This window comes from Girardinichthys multiradiatus, chromosome 9 (assembly GCF_021462225.1).
Source record: "Girardinichthys multiradiatus isolate DD_20200921_A chromosome 9, DD_fGirMul_XY1, whole genome shotgun sequence".
NCBI lineage: Eukaryota > Metazoa > Chordata > Actinopteri > Cyprinodontiformes > Goodeidae > Girardinichthys > Girardinichthys multiradiatus.
Genome location: NC_061802.1, coordinates 30190359 through 30211629, shown reverse-complemented (window position 1 = coordinate 30211629; position 21271 = coordinate 30190359). Strand labels below are relative to the sequence as shown.

Below are 21271 nucleotides of genomic sequence, written 5' to 3'. Positions count from 1 at the left end.
CAATGTGCTTTCATTTGTTAAAACATTGCGTCACCGTTTACTCGGTTAAATCAAAATGTTCAGTGTTTCACACAGAAGAAGTAAAAGAAACAGACTGAGTTCAGGCTATTAAATTACTTGTTTTTTTGTATTTGTTTAGTTGTTTTTACCGTTTTTGCTCCGCTATCTGTGATACTGACAGGACTCCCTCTTACTGTGGACGTGGTCAGTTGACGTCTCCTCTCTTGGAGTGACGGCTGAGCAAACCTATGATTTCCCCCCTGAAGCGTTTACTCATTTTTTTTGCACCGGCCCATTTTCTGACAAAGTGTAACGTTAACTTTTTTCCTACATCGTCTCTTGTTTACACGTCCGACAACGGAAGAGCAGAGGACAGTTAGGTTTCAACATGTCTGTGGCGGGTTTGAAGAAGCAGTTTTATAAAGCCAGTCAGGTTTGCAAAACTTTTCTTACGGTTCCCGTTAGCTAGCTAGCTGCGTGTAGCATACTGAGCTAACACGCAGAGTAAAGCTAACACCGCTTCTTTTATATAACGGTTTATGTTTTTGACAATGTGTTGTTTTAGTGTGTGAAATCTTGAAATAACTTTTAGTTTGCCGTCTGTATTCTTCACAAGTTACTGTAAAATTAACAAGAGTCGTTAATGCTTACATTGGAGATAACTAACCGGTTAATGATGTGTAAATTGTGGAGTCTGTCCTGTAAATAAATAAAAACAAATGCAAACATTCTGATTATGTAGGTAAACAAACTGTAGTGAGCCATATGTTTGTTTCCTAAAGGAAGTAATGTATTTTATTTTAATTTTTTTTTGTATAAAAAGGAAACAACACGGTGAAAAAGCAGTGTAACTGCTTTTAGGTAGTAAAACATCTTGAAATTGTAATCTTATTCAAAACACAAAAAGCAATTTTTTCAGTTGGTTTTTCAATCCTGTTTAACATGTCTTATTAAAAACCTCTGCCCTAGAAACCAAAATATACCTCGGTTTTCTTGTGTCAGCTTTAGTGTGAATGTTTTTAATTTGGGGCATCTCTCCCAGTCATGGGAGGAGACTGTTTTAAAAAGATTTTATTATTATTTTTCACTCTTTTCTTCCTATCCCCGCTGATCTAAGCAGGAAAGACATTTGGTTTCTGGCCTAGCATCCTGTCAAGAACAAACCCAGATTCCTGTAGTAAATGAAAGAGAATAATATGATTTAGAGGCTGGGTTGTAGAGCAGTACAGGATGTGGTGAAAAGGATTAGCAGAAAAAGAGATAAAGTAGATCACTGCATGAGAATTGACCCAGAGGATGGATGCAGTAAAAGGAGGGTGGATAGAGTGTGCTTTCCCTCTATTCCACTGCATTGCAGCTGCTTTTCTTGCCTAAACTCCATTCGTGGCAATAACACTCCACATAGCTCAGATTTTACTTGCAGGAGGAATGCAGGAAGTTGGCTGTGGAAGTTATAACTTTGCTCACATGTTGTTGTTTTGTTTTTCTTTTGCTGTCTCTGCTTTTCTCTTAAATATTAAATACGAAACCTGAAATGTCTCTCAAATGTGAAATCATTATAGGTTGTAAATTGTAAGAAATAAGATGACAGAAAAACATATAACAAGGTTAAGTACAAGACAACGCACAAGAAGTAATCCTTTACCCAATATTAGATCGTTGCTATACATAAATGGTATGCAGGGTATATTTGTATGGCAGGGATTGAGCTTCTCCAGTAAGGCTTTCTGTGGCTGTTTTTCTATGTTTAATACTTGAAAGATATTCATCTTTATCACAAATGTTTTGTTATACTGCCTGGTCATTATTAGATATGACTAGCCAAGCAGAATTATGAGGTGTTAAATGTACTGTACATTATGATATCTAAGTTGTTTTGTTATCTCAGGTTTAATGGTTTTTACTATAACTGGAACAAAACTAATTTATGTTGCATTCCTTTGGGTTACCTTGAAACAGCTCTTGGATTTAAGACCTGACAAGGCACAAAAGAGTAATGCAAACATTGCAAGTTCTGTATTTATTCTTTCTATTGTGACGCGTAGATCACGTCAAGAGGTAAAACACAGTTCAAACTGAAATGATTAGACTATATTATGGGTTGGAGCGGACCTGATTTGGGATTAAGCCGGTTTGCAGGAATGATATTTGTAACGTCATCCTCAGAATGCTTTTAATTGTCTTTAATTATCATCACCTCCAGGATGATAATGCAGGTTATAGGGTGATAAAATACTACCGATGCAGGTGCGCAGTGATGATAATGATCTGTAGATAATAAAAATGTTAGAAACATTCAAGAGGTTTTTCTGTTACGTTTTATGTTATTGTATTTCTTTGGACCATCTTAACAATCAATTAAAAGGACTATAAAAGGATATATTTTTTTACATGATTATAAATGCTTGATAAATCTGTAATCACCAGAACCGGATCCGTTTAACCTAACTATATTGTTGTAAAGTTTACCAGCGACATATCCACCCTCCGTGTGCTAAACATGAAGCTCTTAAATTTGCTGCATAAAACAAACACTGCACATCACCCTGAACACACCATCCCCATGGTAAAACTTTATCATGCTGTTTGAATGCTTCTGCGGGAACAGTAAGAGGTTAAACTAAATGCAGGGCAATCTAGGAGTGAAACCTGGTAGAGGCAGTAAAATACTTGAGGCTGGGGTGGATGTTCACCTAAACAAAAAGCTAGAACTACAATTAAATGGCATCCCAAAAAATTATATTTCTTTCTAGTTGTAATGTGACAAAATGCGGAAAAAGTGTTGCCGTGTCAATGAATCAACTCAATAATTTGAGGGGATATATCTATTTCTTTAAAGAATGTATGAGAAAGAATAACAATGGAAAACAATGTGCATATTTGGAGCTTATCTTTAATCCACATGGACAAACTGTTGTTTTGAGTTGTTCCTCCCTCTGTGCAAACTGAAGAGATTGTTAATGGTTTACTCATTTACCTGCTCTTACCAGGAGGGTGTTAAAATTTGAAATTTAAATGCGTTGTTGCCAAAACAGTGAGTGGAGTCAGGAAAAGACAACTTGGTCAATTTGTATATTTACTGTTGTGCAAATATCTTATAGGATGAGACATTTTTCCCACATAGTATTGCTGACAGAAAATGTCTAGTGTAGAGATAACATGAGAAAAATACAGCCTCGATCTCTTATCAACACATTTGTTAAAACAATGGCACCGTCCATGGTCATAGTTCTGGCTAAAACCAGGGACTTACTGAGAGCTGAAAATGACCTTATTTCGGCAGGATATTATAAATGCCACAATAGATTGTGATCTTATTTTACACTGATAGAATTAAGGCTGCATGATATTAGAAAATATTGCGATGATGATATCAGGTGCGATACATGTCTTCTTTTTTCTTACCTTCCTTTCTAATCTACTTTCTACTCTATGTGACCGTTAGCATTTTTGGCAATGTCATTTGTGTCTGGTATGAGCTTTTGCTGCCTTGAGACTCTGTCCTACTGGATAAATATTGCATTCGTGTGAAAGATACAACTCAAAATTCTTCAAATACATTAGTCAACAATTATTGCACTCTAAGTAATCCTTTATGATATGAATATTGCGCACAGTGATAATGCGATGACGATATATTCGCGATATATTGTGCAGCGCCAGACAGAATGGTCTTGACTTAACAAATAAAATCTTAGGAGGCTGAAAGTGTAGTATGCCCAAGAGAAGGGATAGATTTCAGGTGTTTTTGCTACCTGCTATTTTAACATGTTGTGCAACAATAGGTTTGGTTTGGCTATTTGCAACTATTAATAATTAGAGTTCATAATTAACAAATATTTAAAAATAATTAATAAAGTTAGAATTTTAAATTTTCGATCAGGATCAGAGCATCACTGTTAGGCAAAGGTGATTGATAATTACTAATACAGTTAGAGTATAAAGTCAGGGATCAGAAATCATTGGCCAAACAACATTTGGTCTATCAGGGATTGTCCTGTGAACACCAGGCCAATATGGCATGGTATTAATAAAAAATAGATGAAAGAGGAGATTCAAGGACTGGCGTTTAACCAGCAAGCTCTGCACACATACAGTACAAACCAAATGTTTGGACACACCTTCTCATTCAAAGAGTTGTCTTTATTTTCATGACTATGAATATTGTAACTTCACACTGAAAGCATCAAAACTATGAATTAACACATGTGGAATTATATACTGAACAAAAAAGTGTGAAACAACTGAAAATATGTCTTATATTCTAGGTTCTTCAGAGTAGCCACCTTTTGCTTTGATTACTGCTCCACACACTCTTGGTATTCTGTTGATGAACTTCAAGAGGTAGTCACCTGAAATGATTTTCCAACAGTCTTGAAGGAGTTCCCAGAGATGCTTAGCACTTGTTGGCCCTTTTGCCTTCACTCTGCGGTCCAGCTCACCTCAAACCATCTCGATTGGGTTCAGGTCCGGTGACTGTGGAGGCCAGGTCATCTGGCACAGCACCCCATCACTCTCCTTCTTGGTCAAATAGCCCTTAAACAGCCTGGAGGTGTGTTTGGGGTCATTGTCCTGTTGAAAAATAAATGATGGTCCAACTAAACGCAAACCTGATGGAATAGCATGCCGCTGCAAGATGCTAATGTCCATTCCTTGTGTTCTTTAGCCCAAACAAGTCTCTTCTGCTTGTTTCCTGTCCTCAGCAGTGGTTTCCTAGCAGCTATTTTACCATGAAGGCCTGATTCACACAGTCTCCTCTTAACAGTTGTTCTAGAGATGTGTCTGCTGCTAGAACTCTGTGTAGCATTGACCTGTTCTCTAATCTGAGCTGCTGTTAACCTGCGATTTCTGAGGCTGGTGACTCGGATGAACTTATCGTCCGCAGCAGAGGTGACTCTTGGTCTTCCTTTCCTGGGGCGGTCCTCATGTGAGCCTGTTTCTTTGTAGCGCTTTGATTTTTGCGATTGTAGTTGGAGACACTTTCAAAGTTTTCCCAATTGTTCGGACTGACTGACCTTCATTTCTTAAAGTAATGATGGCCACTTGTTTTTCTTTACTTAGCTGCTTTTTTCTTGCCATAATACAAATTCTAACAGTCTATTCAGTAGGACTATCAGCTGTGTACTGTATCCACCTCCTGCACAACACAACTGATGGTCCCAACCCCATTTATAAGGCTTGAAATCCCACTTATTAAACCTCACAGGGCACACCTGTGAAGTGAAAACCATTTCAGGTGACTACCTCTTGAAGCTCATCAACAGAATACCAAGAGTGTGTGGAGCAGTAATCAAAGCAAAAGGTGGCTACTTTGAAGAACCTGGAATATAAGACATATTTTCAGTTGTTTCACACTTTTTTGTTCAGTATGTAATTCCACATGTGTTAATTCATAGTTTTGATGCCTTCAGTGTGAAGCCACAATATTCATAGTCATGAAAATAAAAACAACTCTTTGAATGAGATGTGTCCAAACTTTTGGTTTGTACTGTTTACAGAATAAACACAAAAGACTTTCCCAAATATAAGAATTAAAAATAATCCAACTTTAGGTTAAATACTTATAGAATAATTATAATAATACTTATATAATATATAATAACTCTTCTTATAGACTAGTAGCACTCAACTACACTACTAAGTAAAAATAAGAATAGGGCAAAACTAACAACTACAAAAATGAAACAGAAATAAACCATAGCCAATAAAATGATGCAGTGATGTCACAGCTCAGTGTTAATATTGTTTGTTTAAGAACCAAGGTTTGTCTTGAGGAATTTGGAATGAGGCCAAATTAGTTTTAAACCTAATTAAGAACAACAATTTATGTGTTCAAGCAGCAGGTTCACAATGCACACCAGATGGGGTGACAAAACATTAAATCAATTAAATAATATTTAAAAGTATAATTTTGAGAAATCAATAACCTTTTCGACAATTGATTTTTAATGTTGTTAACTAGCCACCACTGTGGATGATTTTTGGATAGAGTGATGGACTACTAAAATTGGCGACGAAGAACGTTGCCTCTCACAAGACTGCGAACGAATGGACAGTCCGCATGGTGATGTCTCATTCAGATTAGCAGTTCAGCTAACCCAAGTAGCGTTAGTAGAGATAAAAATGAATGTATGAGCGCTGGTGGTGTGTTACAGCCCATCTGTGTTTAAACCACTCACTGAAATTAAGTTTGCCATAACTTTAAAACACAAAAATAATTAACCCAACCTGAAGACTTAGAGGCCTGTTATCATTCACTCTCAATGACCGTTAGCATTAGCTTAGCTGATAACAGATACCAACAAAGCAAAACACAATAAAATAAACAATACTTAGATTGGTTTATTCTAAACTAATCTTCTCTGCCCAGAAACAACCTCTTACGTGAACTGTTCTGGAGAAAATTAAGTCCAATGGGAGCAATGAGTTGTGTGGCGGGCGATGAACAAAGGATACTGCTTTGGGTCTTGCAGCGGGGGCAGACTTCTGCTTCTTGGACTGGTATACATGGGAAGGTGTGCGAGGCTGGGGTTTCTATGCCGTGCTCTCTCAAGGGAGTGGAAGGGAATGTCGCTTAGGCCCCTTTTTTACTAGTCCCTACTTAGAGCAGTTCGCTACGGCTTGACTTGCTTTTAGGCTTTTCCTTTAGTTACGGTTACATGGAACAGCTATATAGGCACTAATATAGCAACCTAGCATTAGGTAGCATTAGCTTACCCTCACACATCCTTTAGTTCGTATACTTCTGTTTTATATGGCATGGCTTCCCTCTCTCTCCTGTATTTATCAGGTGCTTTAGGTCTTGCTGCCCAGAGCCTTCTCTGACTCTCTTCTTTCAGTCTGAGTCTGACAACAGCAATAAACGGAGCAGCAGTCTAGGCTGTGGTTGTTTTTTGTCTCTAAATAATATCACTTGGGACCGTGGGGCTGCCTTGCTTTTAAGTATTCCACCCCTATTATGAAGGTACTCATTTTTAATAAAAAATGAAACTATGTTAAACCGATCCAACCCGAATAGACTAGGAACTAGTAAAGGTACTAGTACTGGAAAAGGGGCATTAGAGACGCCGTCTCTTCTGGAGGAATTAGGTTCTTTTTCTGCTGAAGCCCAGAAAGAAAGGTTTAACCCAGCTAGTCTTAAGTCTGGCCAGGTTACATGCGTTGGATACGCAGGCTGCCGGTCATACTTTTTGCATACTAGATGTGGTCCTTTATTATGCCGCTGAAACCAGATATCCCTGATGGTCTCCTCCCATGCCACTCTGTGAAGATTTGCCAGTAAGAGTGGGGAATAGGGTTGCAGACCAGAGTTTAGTGTAATTTCCTCTTGACATTTAGTTTTCTCAAGTGCTGCATTGCCAAAGCTCTACCTTTTTTATATCCAGCATTGAGCTTTAACAGTCTTATTTTATTTCGTTTTTCTCTGCTAGTTTTAGTATGCAGCACTTCACACTCCTCTTTTTTGCATATTGTAACTTCAACATGTATAGTATAATGCATCCTGTAGGTATTTTAGAAGTTTGTTGTTGGGGAGCTTTAAACCACTGAAAGTGTTTCGGTTTTCTTCCCTGATCTCTGAGCTAGCTCTCTGTATAAATCAGCTTTGCAGTCTTTGCCAACTAAAGAAACAAGAATTGGATCAAGGCATTGAGACAGTGGAGATGTATTTAAGTATTACACAGTTATGCAGATGGAAACGATTCCTACTGCACGGTAATCTCTCTTTGTAGCTCTTTGATTTGTTTATACCAAAACACCAACGATGGAGCTTTGTAGATGCTTTTGTGTTGCATTTCATGTTTCTAGGAAAATGTTTATAGAAAAGGAACATTGTTATCTCTTTAACTATGAACTGGATATTTACAGTAAACTATGTCCGAATCAGTCATCATCTGAAAATATTGCGTGACGGATCTTACTGAAAATATCTCCTCCAAGGAGACCGTTATCTAAATCCAAATGGAGTTGAAACTGTTACTATTTTGTTTGTTGGGTTATTTTTTATTTTTTAAGAAACTGTGTCACCAGCATGAGTGGTTGTGTCTTTTTTTTCTGTTTGTTTTACATTTACTCTAGCATATTTGAAAACTTAAACCACATTGTGCAGAATACAGGCTTTGTTCAGAGTTATGTTTCCTGTTCACAGCCTCAGCTCAGCTTTAGTATTTGTACAGCTTGAATTGTTTCCTGTAGGAGAGGAAATTTAAGTTTAATGTTAACAGGGGCGTTGTTAAAAGAGCAACACAGATCTGTTGCAACCCGTTGTTTGTGTTTTTATGCACTGCTTTAAAATGCACTGGGATGTAGATTCATAGCAGTAAGCAAAGCAAAACACAGGCAGTCCTGGGTGGATTTTGGTTGAACAGATCTGAAGTTTAATGAAGCAAAAGACTGATCTGTTGGGGGTGTTCACACATGGAGTTTTCTACAGCCAATGCAGTAGTCGTGATAATTAAAATGATTTATGAAAGTTTTCTTTACTTACACACCCGGAAAAATTTGATTACAGGGATGTTTTATAATGTAGAGAATCATGGGATAAAAACAGCCAGGCTTATTTTACACGGGCCAAATAGGGAATTTCATGGGTTCTGCCACATTGATCAATGGTAGCACACATTAAATTCTGCTTCATGGATGCAAATTCTGCAGAGCTGGCATTTGTCTATTCATAATCCCCTCTCTAATACACTCTGTTTTGTCACTTGTTGTCCTTTCTTTCCGGTCACTCTTACTTTCTGTCCTTCCATATCTCCCCCTCTATAGATGGTCAGTGAGAAAGTTGGTGGTGCAGAAGGAACCAAACTCGATGATGACTTCAGAGACCTGGAACGGGTATGAGATATATCAAGAGTGTGTATAAGTCAGAGTTGTTGAACAGGATGAAATTACACAGTGCACAAGCAGACATTTTCTGTGAAACGACTGGTTTTTATTTTTTTATGGGAAAAACAACATGCCATCCAAGTATTGCTATTTAAAATGATTTTTATTAATTTAATAATGATTGTTAAAGTTGAGTAGGCTTTAGAACGCAGGAGGAAATTCCATAAAGAATAATTGTTAATTGGACTAAAAACGTACCTTTATAAAATGTTTAAATAAAAAAATATGTCAAACAGAGCATGTTGCATAAAGCATACTGCTTTGTTAAACTTTGTTCCTTCGCTGCTAATCTTTGGGTTTTAAAAACCTAATAATGGGGCAAATGCTTTGGTGATTTTGTTCCCGGTTATCTAGCATGCTTTGATAAACAACATCTGCTTAGAAAGAATAACTGTGGAGGTCATGTATCACTACAAACTTTCCGCTAGTATGACTAGCCTTTAAATACCGTATATGCAAGTAAATCTCCTTTTCTTGTCTCCTTGTTTAATTACATCAGACAAGAAACTGATGCAAACTTGTGTTTTACCTGCTGTGCTTTGCAGAAAGTTGATGTGACAAGTAAAGCAGTGGCAGAGGTGATCTCCAAAACATCGGAGTACCTTCAGCCCAACCCAGGTCAGAAAACAAAACTCCTGGCATGAGTATATCTACGTAATTGCAACTCTTCTGGTAACGTTCTTTCATCTTCATCTTACTTTTGAAGCATCGCGGGCCAAACTGTCCATGCTGAACACCATGTCTAAGATCCGAGGTCAGGTGAAGAACCCGGGCTATCCTCAAGCTGAAGGGCTGCTAGGAGAGTGTATGGCCAAGTATGGACGGGAACTCGGAGAAGACACCAACTTCGGTGAGACAAATAGATGTTAAGGTTTTCTGTTGTAAATCTTGTGGTTTGTTAAATGCTCATTTATGGGTTACAGCCAAAGTATTCACACAGTTTCTATCAGGTTTTTTTGTTTTTGTTTATTCTAACCATTTCACAGCCATGCATAGGTGATTGATTGATTTATTTATTACAAAGCTTGAACTGAGAGCTGTTGTTTTTTTATTTTGTTTGTTGTATAACATCACAAACTGTGACTGAATCTCAAACGTCTGTGTGATCCAGGCGCTGCTCTAGTAGATGTAGGAGAGGCCATGAAGCGGTTAGCAGAAGTGAAAGACTCCCTAGACATCGATGTTAAACAGAACTTTATTGATCCACTACAATGTCTGTGCGACAAGGACCTCAGAGAGATACAAGTATGTATGTGCTTTTGATATAAAATGTTGTATTTAAAAAACAGGAAACTAAACTGTAACTATGACACCCCTTTCAGCACCATCTGAAGAAGCTTGAAGGCCGTCGGCTGGATTACGACTACAAGAAGAAGCGCCAGGGCAAGATTCCAGATGAGGAAGTTCGACAGGCCCTGGAGAAGTTTCATGAGTCAAAGGAAGTGGCTGAGACCAGCATGTACAACCTACTGGAGACTGATGTAAGCACTTCTTACAGTTAAACCGTCAGTGTTTATTTTCAACACAAGAAAAGGTCGCCACATCCAAACATTTAAATATATAAGCAATTCGCCTGGTCAAGTTCCTAAAATGACTGTGGAAGGAGATACGATACAGATTCAAGCAGTAGAGTTTTGGGTTCTCACAGAAATGTTTCTGTCATTATTTTGTTTAATCATTGTGTTGTGGAAATTTAACACATGGAAATCTGGACCTTATTATGTTGTCAAATTGTTTGCTACTCTGGAAGAAGGTTGTATTTCTCTCTCTCCTTGTCTGCGTGATGTGGCTTTGTCAAATACATTTTCACCCCCAGGGCAAACATTGACTTTGTTAATTAGAACTATAAGTCGGTTAAACACACCTATTCAGGCCATGGTCGCCGGTTACTGGAGAGATTTTAAATGTGCTCTTAAATGTGACATTTAATACTTCATTTGTGATCCCTTTTTTTTGTCATGCAGTGTCACAGCACTTGGAAAGGTCAGTTTTCACAGTAAAGGCTGGTGGATGATTGAAGTTGAGTCCAGACATGTGAAAGTATATCTCGTGTTGTTTTTGTTTTGAGTGTCCCAATCAGTCATAAAATTGGACTTTTGTTGATACTGAGTCTCAATCTGATGCTGCATTAAACTCAAAGCTATCTGTTTGCTTGAAAACTCAAGCAATATTGAAATATTTAAAGTAGAGCATTATGTTTCATGCTCTACTTTAGTTTTTGGATTTTGTCTACAGAACTCACTCAGCAGTAGGTTTTTTATATCATCAAGCACCTAAAGAATTAATGGGCTGTACAGTACTACAGTCTGCCTAGACAGGCTTGTGATGTTCTATAATTATCACTTGTAATTTAGGTTATTTGGAGGCTTTCTATTAGATTTTCAATATTACTTTCATGGATTAAAGACAGGAGAAACAACTGTTGTTTTTTTGCTGAAATTAAGTAAATCTAAGGAATGAATAAATAGAGAACCGACATGTCATCTCTAAAAGTTGCTTTTGTTGGAAGCCATCCTACCAATACTTTTGCCTTGTCTGATCTGAGCAGAACATTTCCATGTAAAGATCCGGTCCAAATATGCGGCTGTTGCTCTGGGAAGGTTTAGCTTTAGTTCTGTGACCATAACATGCTTTCTGCGTGTTTTTTCCTTCCACTGTCTTACCCACTAGGGCTGCTCGTTTCTTTCATATCATAGAAATCTGACGTCCTTAAACATTATTCCTGCCGGGGTTCAGCTCAGGCAGTCCCCTTTCTCCTCGTAGTCAAGTCTTCAAACTTTCCAGCTAATTTAATATAAAAAATAATAATAATGTCAACACAGAATGCACTTGCACAACATAATATGAGTCCGCCTCACGAAAAATCACGAACACAACATCAATTAAAATTAGGAGTCGATTCTAGTCAGATTTATGTCTCGATTCCTTAAAAATGCTGTGATTGGGACTCTGATTTCAGCTTCCTTTCTGCCAGACAGTGTACAGTGCAAGTATTTTTGTTCATTAAAAAGTTTGAATACCAGCTACCTTTTGATGCTGTCCTGTAGTTCTTTGTAGCCGGGGCACATTTTACTCTAGTTAACTACATAGTTTGCCTTACATGGAAAAAATATCTATTTTCTTTTTTTGCTTCAGCACCTTGTACTACATTACTGACAGCCTAACATTAGCTGGATGTTGCTCTCCAGACCCAGAGCTCCTCCAATGAATAGAAATAATTTTGGGGCTGTCATTGCAACTTATCTTTGACTATAAAACTTATGTGGAAACATGAGCATGGTAGCAGGAATCTACATGCGTTGTGTGACATGTTTGTCTGTATGTGTAGATAGAGCAGGTGAGCCAGCTTTCATCTCTTGTTGAGTCGCAGCTGCAGTACCACAAACAAGCCGTGCAAGTGCTGGAGGAGCTTTCTGATAAACTGCGTGACAGGTTTTGTACAGACTTTAAATCTAAAAACGCAAAACAATCTGCAACTGATTCACTCACAGTGAATTTTAGCTAATTTGTTTGTAAGGATGTTTTCTAATGTCTTTTTAAACAGAATGGCTGAAGCTCAGTCTCGACCAAGACGAGAGTACACACCTAAACCTAAACCTATCTTTGACTTTGGAGAGAACAACCACTCCAATGGAGGTTACTCATCCTCAATGGCGCCTCCTCCTTCGCGGAACTCAGGTAGGACACTGATAACAAAATCAGTTTCAAACTGTTTGTAGTAAATAATTTAAAACAAAGCCGAAAAAACGGCTATTATTCATTTCCTCAACTGCTTCACTTTTTAAAACCTCGGTGAAATGTGACTGGTGAGATCTGCCTTACCAGAGTTCCAACAATAACAAGGCTGTTTCTATGAACTAAAAAAGATGAGCTGAGCCAGAGCTCTGAGCCTGTAATAAAGTCTGAAATCTTACAGAAACAAAACTGAGCACTCTGTTCGTTGCCAGCATGATTGCTCAACAACTGCATCTAATAAGTACCATGAAGCCAAATGAAAACAGTAAAATTCCTCCCGCATGTTTTTTCTCCTCTAGTCTGAAGGAGGTTTTATGAATGTTTGACTCTTTAGATGTTGAAATGACATCACTTACCTGTTGACCAATGTTAGAGTGAGAGGTTGGTGACTGTGTGAGTGTCCCACCCTGTTATCTGGCTGGCCTTTCTCCCACTGACCTTGTTCCTCTTTCCTATGACATCAGCAGAAAAGTCCTTTCTCTTTGCAACATTGTCCTTTCGGAAACTAGGATTGTGTGAGTCACCGACTGTGTGTCCAAGCTGTGGCCTGGGAATGATCCTGTATGTGTGTGTATAAACAACACTGATAAGATTTTCAGGAAGTATAAGCTTGTCTTCAGTGGTGTGTGTTTCACATGTATCTTGTTTAACAAGTGTGCGGTTTTGCTTTAACCTTATCCTATCCTTTGAATGCCAAACTAGAGTTCCACAAAATTCATCATTACAAGTTTTATAAACCTAGATACTTACATCTATTGTTCTCTTAATCTTTACTCTAAATTTTTAAAATCTTTCTGATTTTAAGGTTACAGTTTAAATCTACCAAAGAGCTCTTCTAACTTGTCTGCTGCTACTTAGTTTTGGATGTAAAGTATTTTGATGCTGCAGTGTAATTTTTGGGGGGTTCGATAGTCTTAGTATTTGAATATTTGCCGGATTTTTTTTATGATTACCATACATACAGTACATCAGTGCATTGCTATGAAAGTTATAACTTGATTAGCTATTTTCAGGATCAGGGAGGTGTTTAGAAATGAACGTCTTCTTCATTGAGACACATGAGGGATGATGGCTGTTCCTCCAGACCTCTACTTCTAAATGGGGGCAGACTTCAGTCAATAACTGCAGCGAAATGTTTACAACAAAGTTGCTCTGCTTTCTCCTTTTGACAAGTTCAAATTTGTCCCGTAACTGGATTAGGAATTATTGGCATTCTTTGGAAGTCTCTGTATCCTGTGATCTTTTACAGTTGGTTTATTTGTTGCACAGACAGTTTTGGTAGTGCAGAGAGAGACATATTTGTAACTTTGAGCTGTTTCTAAAATAATCATTGTTTAATGTTACTATTCATGCAAACAACAGAAATTTAGTTTATTTTGTTTTTATTTGTAGTTTTGAAAGAAAATTTGAAAGTGGCTAAAAACTGCGGGTCAGGGCTGAACAAAATTGGTGAAATTTTGAAATAGGATTGCATAATTTTAGGAAAACATGACATTGCGATATTATTGTTCAATATTGCAAGGATGATAATGATTGCAGATTTTCCTCTCTGCCCTCATTATCATATACCAATCACTCTTTAGGCTTTAACATCCTGGTCACCAAGTTGTAGATCAGGTGTGGACGGTGAAAGTATCTCCAAGTGTCAAATTAAATTGTTAGAAAGCAGAGTCTGAATGATGGTGTCTGAAATGTTATAGCTCAATTGCTGCATCCAGCAGTCCTTTTCAGATTGTGATATTGCACACACTAAAATTAAGATAACAGTAATAATAAAGAAACTTCACATTGAAGCATATATATTTTCGCTTCCTTGTCAGCTGCAGATTTGCTCTCTGTCCACTGTCCCTCTGAGCAGACTGAAAATCATCTGCTGCCACATCAAGATTAAATATCTACCTCAAAATCTAAAGTCCATCATTTTTGTCCAGGCCTGTTTCATGAGTTTATTTTTTTAAATAATTCTGTTGAAGCATGTTTGAAAAGCAATGTCTAACCTTCATTTGTTAATTTTCATAGACTTTTTATTCTTTATTACCTTTGTCAGATTCTAGTTATTTCTGTGACCATTGTGAGTTTTTCTTTCATTAACCGAGGGGTACCAACAATTTTGTCCACGTGTTTATAAAGAACGGTAATCGGTAATGTAGTATTATGTGTTTCACTCAGACATGTTTACAGGATCTTATCCTTGACTCCAGCATCTCTCTGCCAGGCTTTCTAACCCTAAGAGCAGACAGAGATTTAAATAGGAGTGTCAAATGCAAAGGAGGTGGACTAGCAGTACTTGTGAACACCCGATGGTGTCATCCAGGACATGTTACTGTGAAGTGTCGTCTCTGCAGTCCAGACGTTGAACTGTTAGCAGTAAGTTTTTGTCCATATTATTTACCCAGAGAGTTCACCCGTGTTATTTTGGCAACAGTTGACGTTAAACATTTAGCACATGATGTCATCAGCTCAGTTGTTGCTAAGCTACAAACACAACACCCCAGTACGTTTGTAGAGTCTTGAAGGCCTGTGCAGAGCAGCTCTGTGGGATTTTGCAGCATCTCTTCAACCTTAAGTGTTTCCCGGACAGAGGTTCCAGTGTTGTGGAAGACATCCTGTCTTGACTGATGGGTGAAAAGAACTCAGTCCTCAATGACTATAGACATGTTGCCCTGACATCCCACATCATGAAGGTTGAAGAGAGACTCTTGTTGCCCCACCTGAATAAGCAAACAATAAACTATCAGGTCCCCCTTCAGTTTGCTTATCACTCTGGAGTTGGAGGTGAAGATGCCATCATACACCTGCTTCAACAAAACCACTGTCATCCGGACAAAGCCAGCAGCACTGTGAGGATCATGTTTTTTGATTTCTCCACTGCATTTCACACAATTCAACCTGATTTGCTTTGTCAGAAACTCCAGAAGACCCAGGTGGAGGCCTCAACAATCTCCTGGATGAAAGACTACCTGACAAACATACCACAGTTTGTGAGACTGAAGGGTTGTGTGTCTAACCAGGTAGTTAGCAGTGTAGGAGCTCCACAAGGAACTGTGCTGTCACCATTCCTTTTCACTCTGTACATGTCAGACTTCCACTACAAGACAGACTCTTGTCATCTGCAGAAATACTCGGATGATTCTGCAGTTGTGGGGTGGATGAGAGATGGACAAGAAGCTGACTACAGGGAGCTGGTGGACCGCTTCGTGGCATTGTGTGGAAACAATCATCTCATTTTGAACATGAATAAAACATAGGAAATGATTGGAGATTTTAAGAGAAACAAGAATAGGTCAAACGCTATTTCTATCATGGGAGAAGACGTGGAGGTGGTGGAGTATAAATATCTCTTTGTTCACCTGGACAACAGAGTGGAGATGCAATTGTGAAGCTGTCTACAAGAAGGGGCAGAGCAGACTGTACTTATTTAGGAATCTTGGGACCTTCTGTGTTTGCAGCAAGATGCTGCATATCTTCTATAAGTATGTTGTGGAGAGTGTGATCTCTTCTGTAATCATCTGCTGGGGTAGCAGCATCAGAGCCTGGGACTAAAAAAGCTCAACGAGCAAATTTAAGGCTGGCTCTGTTCTGGGGACTCCTCTGGAACCTCTGGAGATCATTGTGCATAGAAGGATTCTTCATAAAATGAAGAACATTATGGAGAAACCTGATCATCCTCTTCATGATACTGTTGTACAGCAATAGTCTTCAGTCAGAGGCATCTTCAGATCTGCTGTAAGACAGACCCCTACAGAAGGTCCTTCCTGCCCATAGCCATCAGCATCTACAACGGCTCTTTGAAGAAACCTGCATAATATGAGCTACAACATTTACTTTCGCTTTGGGATTAATAAAGCATTTTTTAATTGAATTGAATGTGGTGGAGGGGAGGATGTGGCGGGGGTGCTTGAAGCGGGGCTGTGTAGGGAGCTCGCGCTGTAAGGTTGTGGCTTCGTGGGCTTGTCAGGGATGGAGCTCACATGTGGTGATGTGCCTCCTGTGGGGAGGGGATTCTTGCCGTTTCGGTTCGGGGGCATGTGTTCGATATTTCTGCCCTGGTTGGGCGTGGCCCTGTGGGGAAATTCATGTTGGGGTTCATTGGGGGTGGGCGGCTCATGGGGTTAGGATCAGAATTCTTTGGGGGGTTGAGACTGTTTCATCCTGTGGCGGCTATGGTTGACGGACTAGTTTGGACCATGTAGACCCCTCTTTTGTACATGGCCCCATCTCCGGATGAGGATGGGGATCGTTGGGGACGGGGTCGCTCAGGTTCAGGCACCAGCCCAGGTTCAGATGCTGGAGCGGTCTGCCCGTCTCAACCCCCAGAGGGAAGGGGACCACCTCCTAGGTCCGGGGGTTGGTTGCCCCTATGGGGTATCGGCACCTGGACCTGGGAGTATAGAGTATGTATGGAGAGTGTGAGTGAGTGTACGACGTCCCTTGTTTGTCTTTACATTGGGTGCGAGGGTTTGAGTGTTTTTATTTGTAGGCATGAGTGTGGGAATGTGTGATTGTGACTGTGTGTGCCTGTTTTGTGTCAGGTTGGGTCTTGGACTGGTCCCTCTCCTGGATCAGTTTAGGCCCCCCATCAAATGTGGAGCCTATTTCCTCCCCACCACACTACCTGCCGGTGGTTGGTGTCTCTGCCCGCTGGTGTACTTGTGGTTCTCTGTGTCCGGGGCTGGGTGCTTTGGTGTGTGCCGGCTCACTCCCGGTGCCTGATTGTCAGGGCCTGGACCCCTGGGCTCTGTCGGGCCTCTGCTTGGGGAGTGATATGTCCCAGGGTCTCTGGGTCCATGACTGGATCTGCTCGGGCGTAGACGGCTACCGGCGGGGCCCGTGGGCTTGTTGCTGCAGCTCCCTGGGGCTTCTGCACTGTCGCTGCTGGGTGGTTCCCCTGGGATTCTCCCCTGCTCTTCTCTGAGGGGGTTGCGGTAGTCCCGGTGCTGGTTCTCCTGGGGTTCCTGTGCTCTGGGGGGCCTTTGGATGTCTATGGCTCGGGTCTCCTCCATATCTGTCCCAGGTCCGGGGGGGGCAGGTCTGTGGCTCCTCACACTCACTATTTCATATTTTTATGCGGGCTCACACTCAGACAGATGCTGAGGCTGATGGAGAGTTGTGGGGACATTGTTAGCGTTAGGAAAATGTGAGTTAATCCTAATCAATTTTTCAGCATTAGTATTGCAATTATATCGTATGAAGTCCTGCCATCAAAGAATGATGTCAGTAATGTTAAAATTATATCGCATCTTATCAGTAATTCTAACATCGATGTATATGTTTTAATCGGGGAACTCAGCAAGTTACATGTTTGACATATTTTATTTTATTACTCCTGTGTTAGCATTTGATTTTCTGTTTTATCTAAAGCAAAGCATGACTTAATGGGATTATTAGGTAGTGACTTGCAAGTTGCAAGATTATCAGTCAAGTATGAATAAACGGTTTCTCTTTTAGGATCATTATTCCAAAATTTATAAATGTATTTATGTTGTCGAAGTTGATCCCACTATTTGTGTTACTCATTTCACATAAGGTAACTTTCTAAAAATCAGTTGGCTAAGATACCTTTTATATTATCCTCCAAGTTTGTAATTGTAAATGTGTGTTAACACCAACCGAAAGGCATCTGTATTCCCTTGTATTAAGTGTTATTTTTCTGCCCCTGTGAACTGATACTGTATTGAGTAAATAAGAATGAGTGACCAAAGCTCTCCCTGTCTCTAGCCTACCCAGCAGTGTGTTGGGTGAACTTGATACAATGAGAAATTGTTTGGCTGCAAAAAAAAAGCCTAGTTTGTCTGTGTAAATCACTGCTGGTCTGCGTGAGGTCACTGAGACAGAAAGGGAAAGGGAAGGACGGGGGCAGGACGGCAGGCCTACAAAAATCTGATTTGCAGGGATGTTTATGGTCAAAGATTCTTCCTGCCAGATCTCCTTAACTTGTTTGAAACATCAAAAGTTTAAATATCATGCTGAAGATGTGCCATCTTATTTAACTGAAACTACTTCGGGTCTCTTTTTCTCTGTAATTCTCCTTATCTTTCCTTTTTTTCTTGTTCTCATCAGCCCCAGAGCAGCCGAGCTGTAAGGCCCTGTATGACTTTGAGCCAGAGAATGAGGGTGAGCTGGGCTTCCTCGAAGGCGACATTATCATCCTGACCAACCAAATTGATGAAAACTGGTACGAGGGCATGCTGAATGGCCAGTCGGGATTCTTCCCTCTCAACTATGTCGAGGTCCTCGTTCCATTGCCACACTAAAACAAAGAAAGCGTTGAGAGGTCTAAACATTGTGGTGAAGAAGATAAGTGAAGATACGAGACAGGCTCTTTTCACTTTGAGCTTCCTCGTACTCACCAGAAGCGAGCACTTTTTTAAACTCAAAATCTGGATATGAAATCAAACCAGAATATGAACCTTTTCCTCAGAAACGTAAAAACCATCCAGAGTAGGACTGAGACAAAACATTTTTATCATTCATCTGACCGTAAAACGAATTTTCTGGAGACTAACTGTTGACAAATATATGAGTAATAAATTTTTCATCACAAATAGGTGATAAAAAAAGATTTAATGTTCCCTTAGTAACAAGTGTGGATTCACAGATGCTTCTTGGGTTTTTTTGTAACTGCAGTCTATATGACTCAGGTAGGTGATCAATCTATCTTTATTTAGAGTAGCTTTGTTTTAGATTAAAGACGCAATCTCAAACCTCAGTGAATTTCATGTGAACTTGACTGAATATTATCATTTCAAAACAGAAAGTAGCGGTGATTCCATCAGAGTTCTGCAGTGCATACCTTGATGCCACCTTCTGGCATGACCAAGAATTACTTTCACCTCCAACAAATTAAAATTACACGCAAACAAATATTGTTGGTTTGAAATAACTCTATTTTTTTACTTCCAAGTGGCTGTTCAGTCATGATGGTTTCAGCAGCCAACAGATCTGACAGTTGTTAGCTTTACTTTCAGTGTTTCCGTTACGTTTCTTTGCACCTTCCGATGAAATTAACACCTTACAGACACACTCTACCATTATAAACAGACACAGAGGTAAATGCTGAAGTTGCAGTCTGTTTAATTATGGAGACGGAGCCAAAAAGACTGTAAAATGCAATAGAAACATTATTTGAGTGTATATGTTTGGTCCACTAATGATCATATAACACAGCCATAAATTCATGTCTTTTTGGCCTTTTTATTGAAGCACGTTCAACTTTTTATAGCCTTTTTGAGCCCTGTTATTGGCACAATTTCATGCAATGCAATGCCTGAATAGATGACGCTGCTGGCAGCGAGATAGTCTTTTATATTCACCACTAACTGTCCTGCTTTTGCCGTCTGTCCTCATGTCTCAGAGAATGTGAATCTGATCAGAGTCTGAACCTGTAATTCTGTACGTTCACAATGAATTGCACTTGATAGATGTGTTATTGTCTTGGGCCGACTGTTCAGGCAGGGCTGGTTTCTTGTTCTGAATCGTCCAAATCCACAGGTGGAGTCATACCCAACATTCACAGCTCAGTGTGGACGAGGAGGAATGTTTTTAAAAGGGAAAACATCGAGGGAAGCATGATTTTAAACAGTCAATTTTGATCAATATGGGTCGCAATTGTTACCAAATTTTTACCTTTAAATTGTAAAGGTTGTCTGTGGAGTTCTAATTGCGAATGTCAGTTCTGTGCTTTCTAATCATTTACAGTGTTTTTGTGTTTTTATTTCCCCCTTTTCATGTGTTGTCCACCTCTCCATTCTGCCTCCTGATTCTTCCACCTGTGTGGTCCTAATCCGATACGTTTACATCTCTGACTTCACATTATTTGTATGTAGTTCAAGGCTAAAGGGCATGAAGGGTGGTGTGATGATGGCGTTATTAGTCAAGAGTCCGACATGCATGTTTTAGTGCCTTTTGGAAAATAAAAGAGGGACTAAGAGCAACCAAATCTAACCTGTTTACTCAGAAATTGTAAATAATTGTATTTCTTTTATTTCTACTCATTGGCACTTTTGTGTTATTACATGAATGTGTGCATATTTCTGCACACTGATGACACTACAGGCAGTTTCCTGCACATGTTCAGACTGATCAAAAAACTCATCAAAAGAATCATGGAAACTGTTTTCTTTCTCTTTTTTTTTAAAGTCACACTTCCTTCTTTTCTTAAAGGGCTATGTATTTTTTAACCAGTCGTACATTCTCCTTAAAACTGCAATAAATTGCTCTGAATCTCTATAGTGTTATTTTTTATATAAGAGACCTTAAGACATTACAAATAATCTTTGCATGTAGACCTATATTACATCTTGTACGTATCATTGATAGAATTATCTTTTTACTTTTTGTTATGCATATAGAATTTAACTGCAATATTTAGTTTTTTCTATCACCACAATATTAGTATGTGCTTCCTCCTTATGTCCTGTTTACCAAGTTCTTACAGAAAATAAAAGACAAAAAAAGTCAATGTTGTGTTTTATGTCTGAATCAAGTCAAGAGTTCAAAAGAGGAAAATATTAAGTGTTTTATTTGGGGTATTAATAGGCATTTATAGTGGCTTGCATAAGCATTCACACCCTTTAAACAGTATCATCTTGTTATGCTACAACAACAAAAAAATGTTAGTTCATTTTTTTAAGATTTTATTTGATTGAGC

At 39.2% G+C, this 21271-nt stretch overlaps 1 protein-coding gene across 1 annotated transcript; it reads left to right on the top strand.

The window, feature by feature from the left end:
- The first annotated feature begins 82 nt into the window (after positions 1-82).
- On the top strand, positions 83-21082 carry sh3gl1b (SH3-domain GRB2-like 1b). Its single transcript, XM_047374299.1, has 9 exons — positions 83-433; positions 8767-8835; positions 9432-9504; positions 9593-9736; positions 9998-10131; positions 10209-10367; positions 12215-12318; positions 12431-12564; positions 18682-21082. The coding sequence occupies exons 1-9, from the start codon at positions 389-391 to the stop codon at positions 18873-18875; spliced, it is 1056 nt and encodes a 351-aa protein (XP_047230255.1). The 5' UTR covers positions 83-388; the 3' UTR covers positions 18876-21082.
- Positions 21083-21271: the final 189 nt, after the last annotated feature.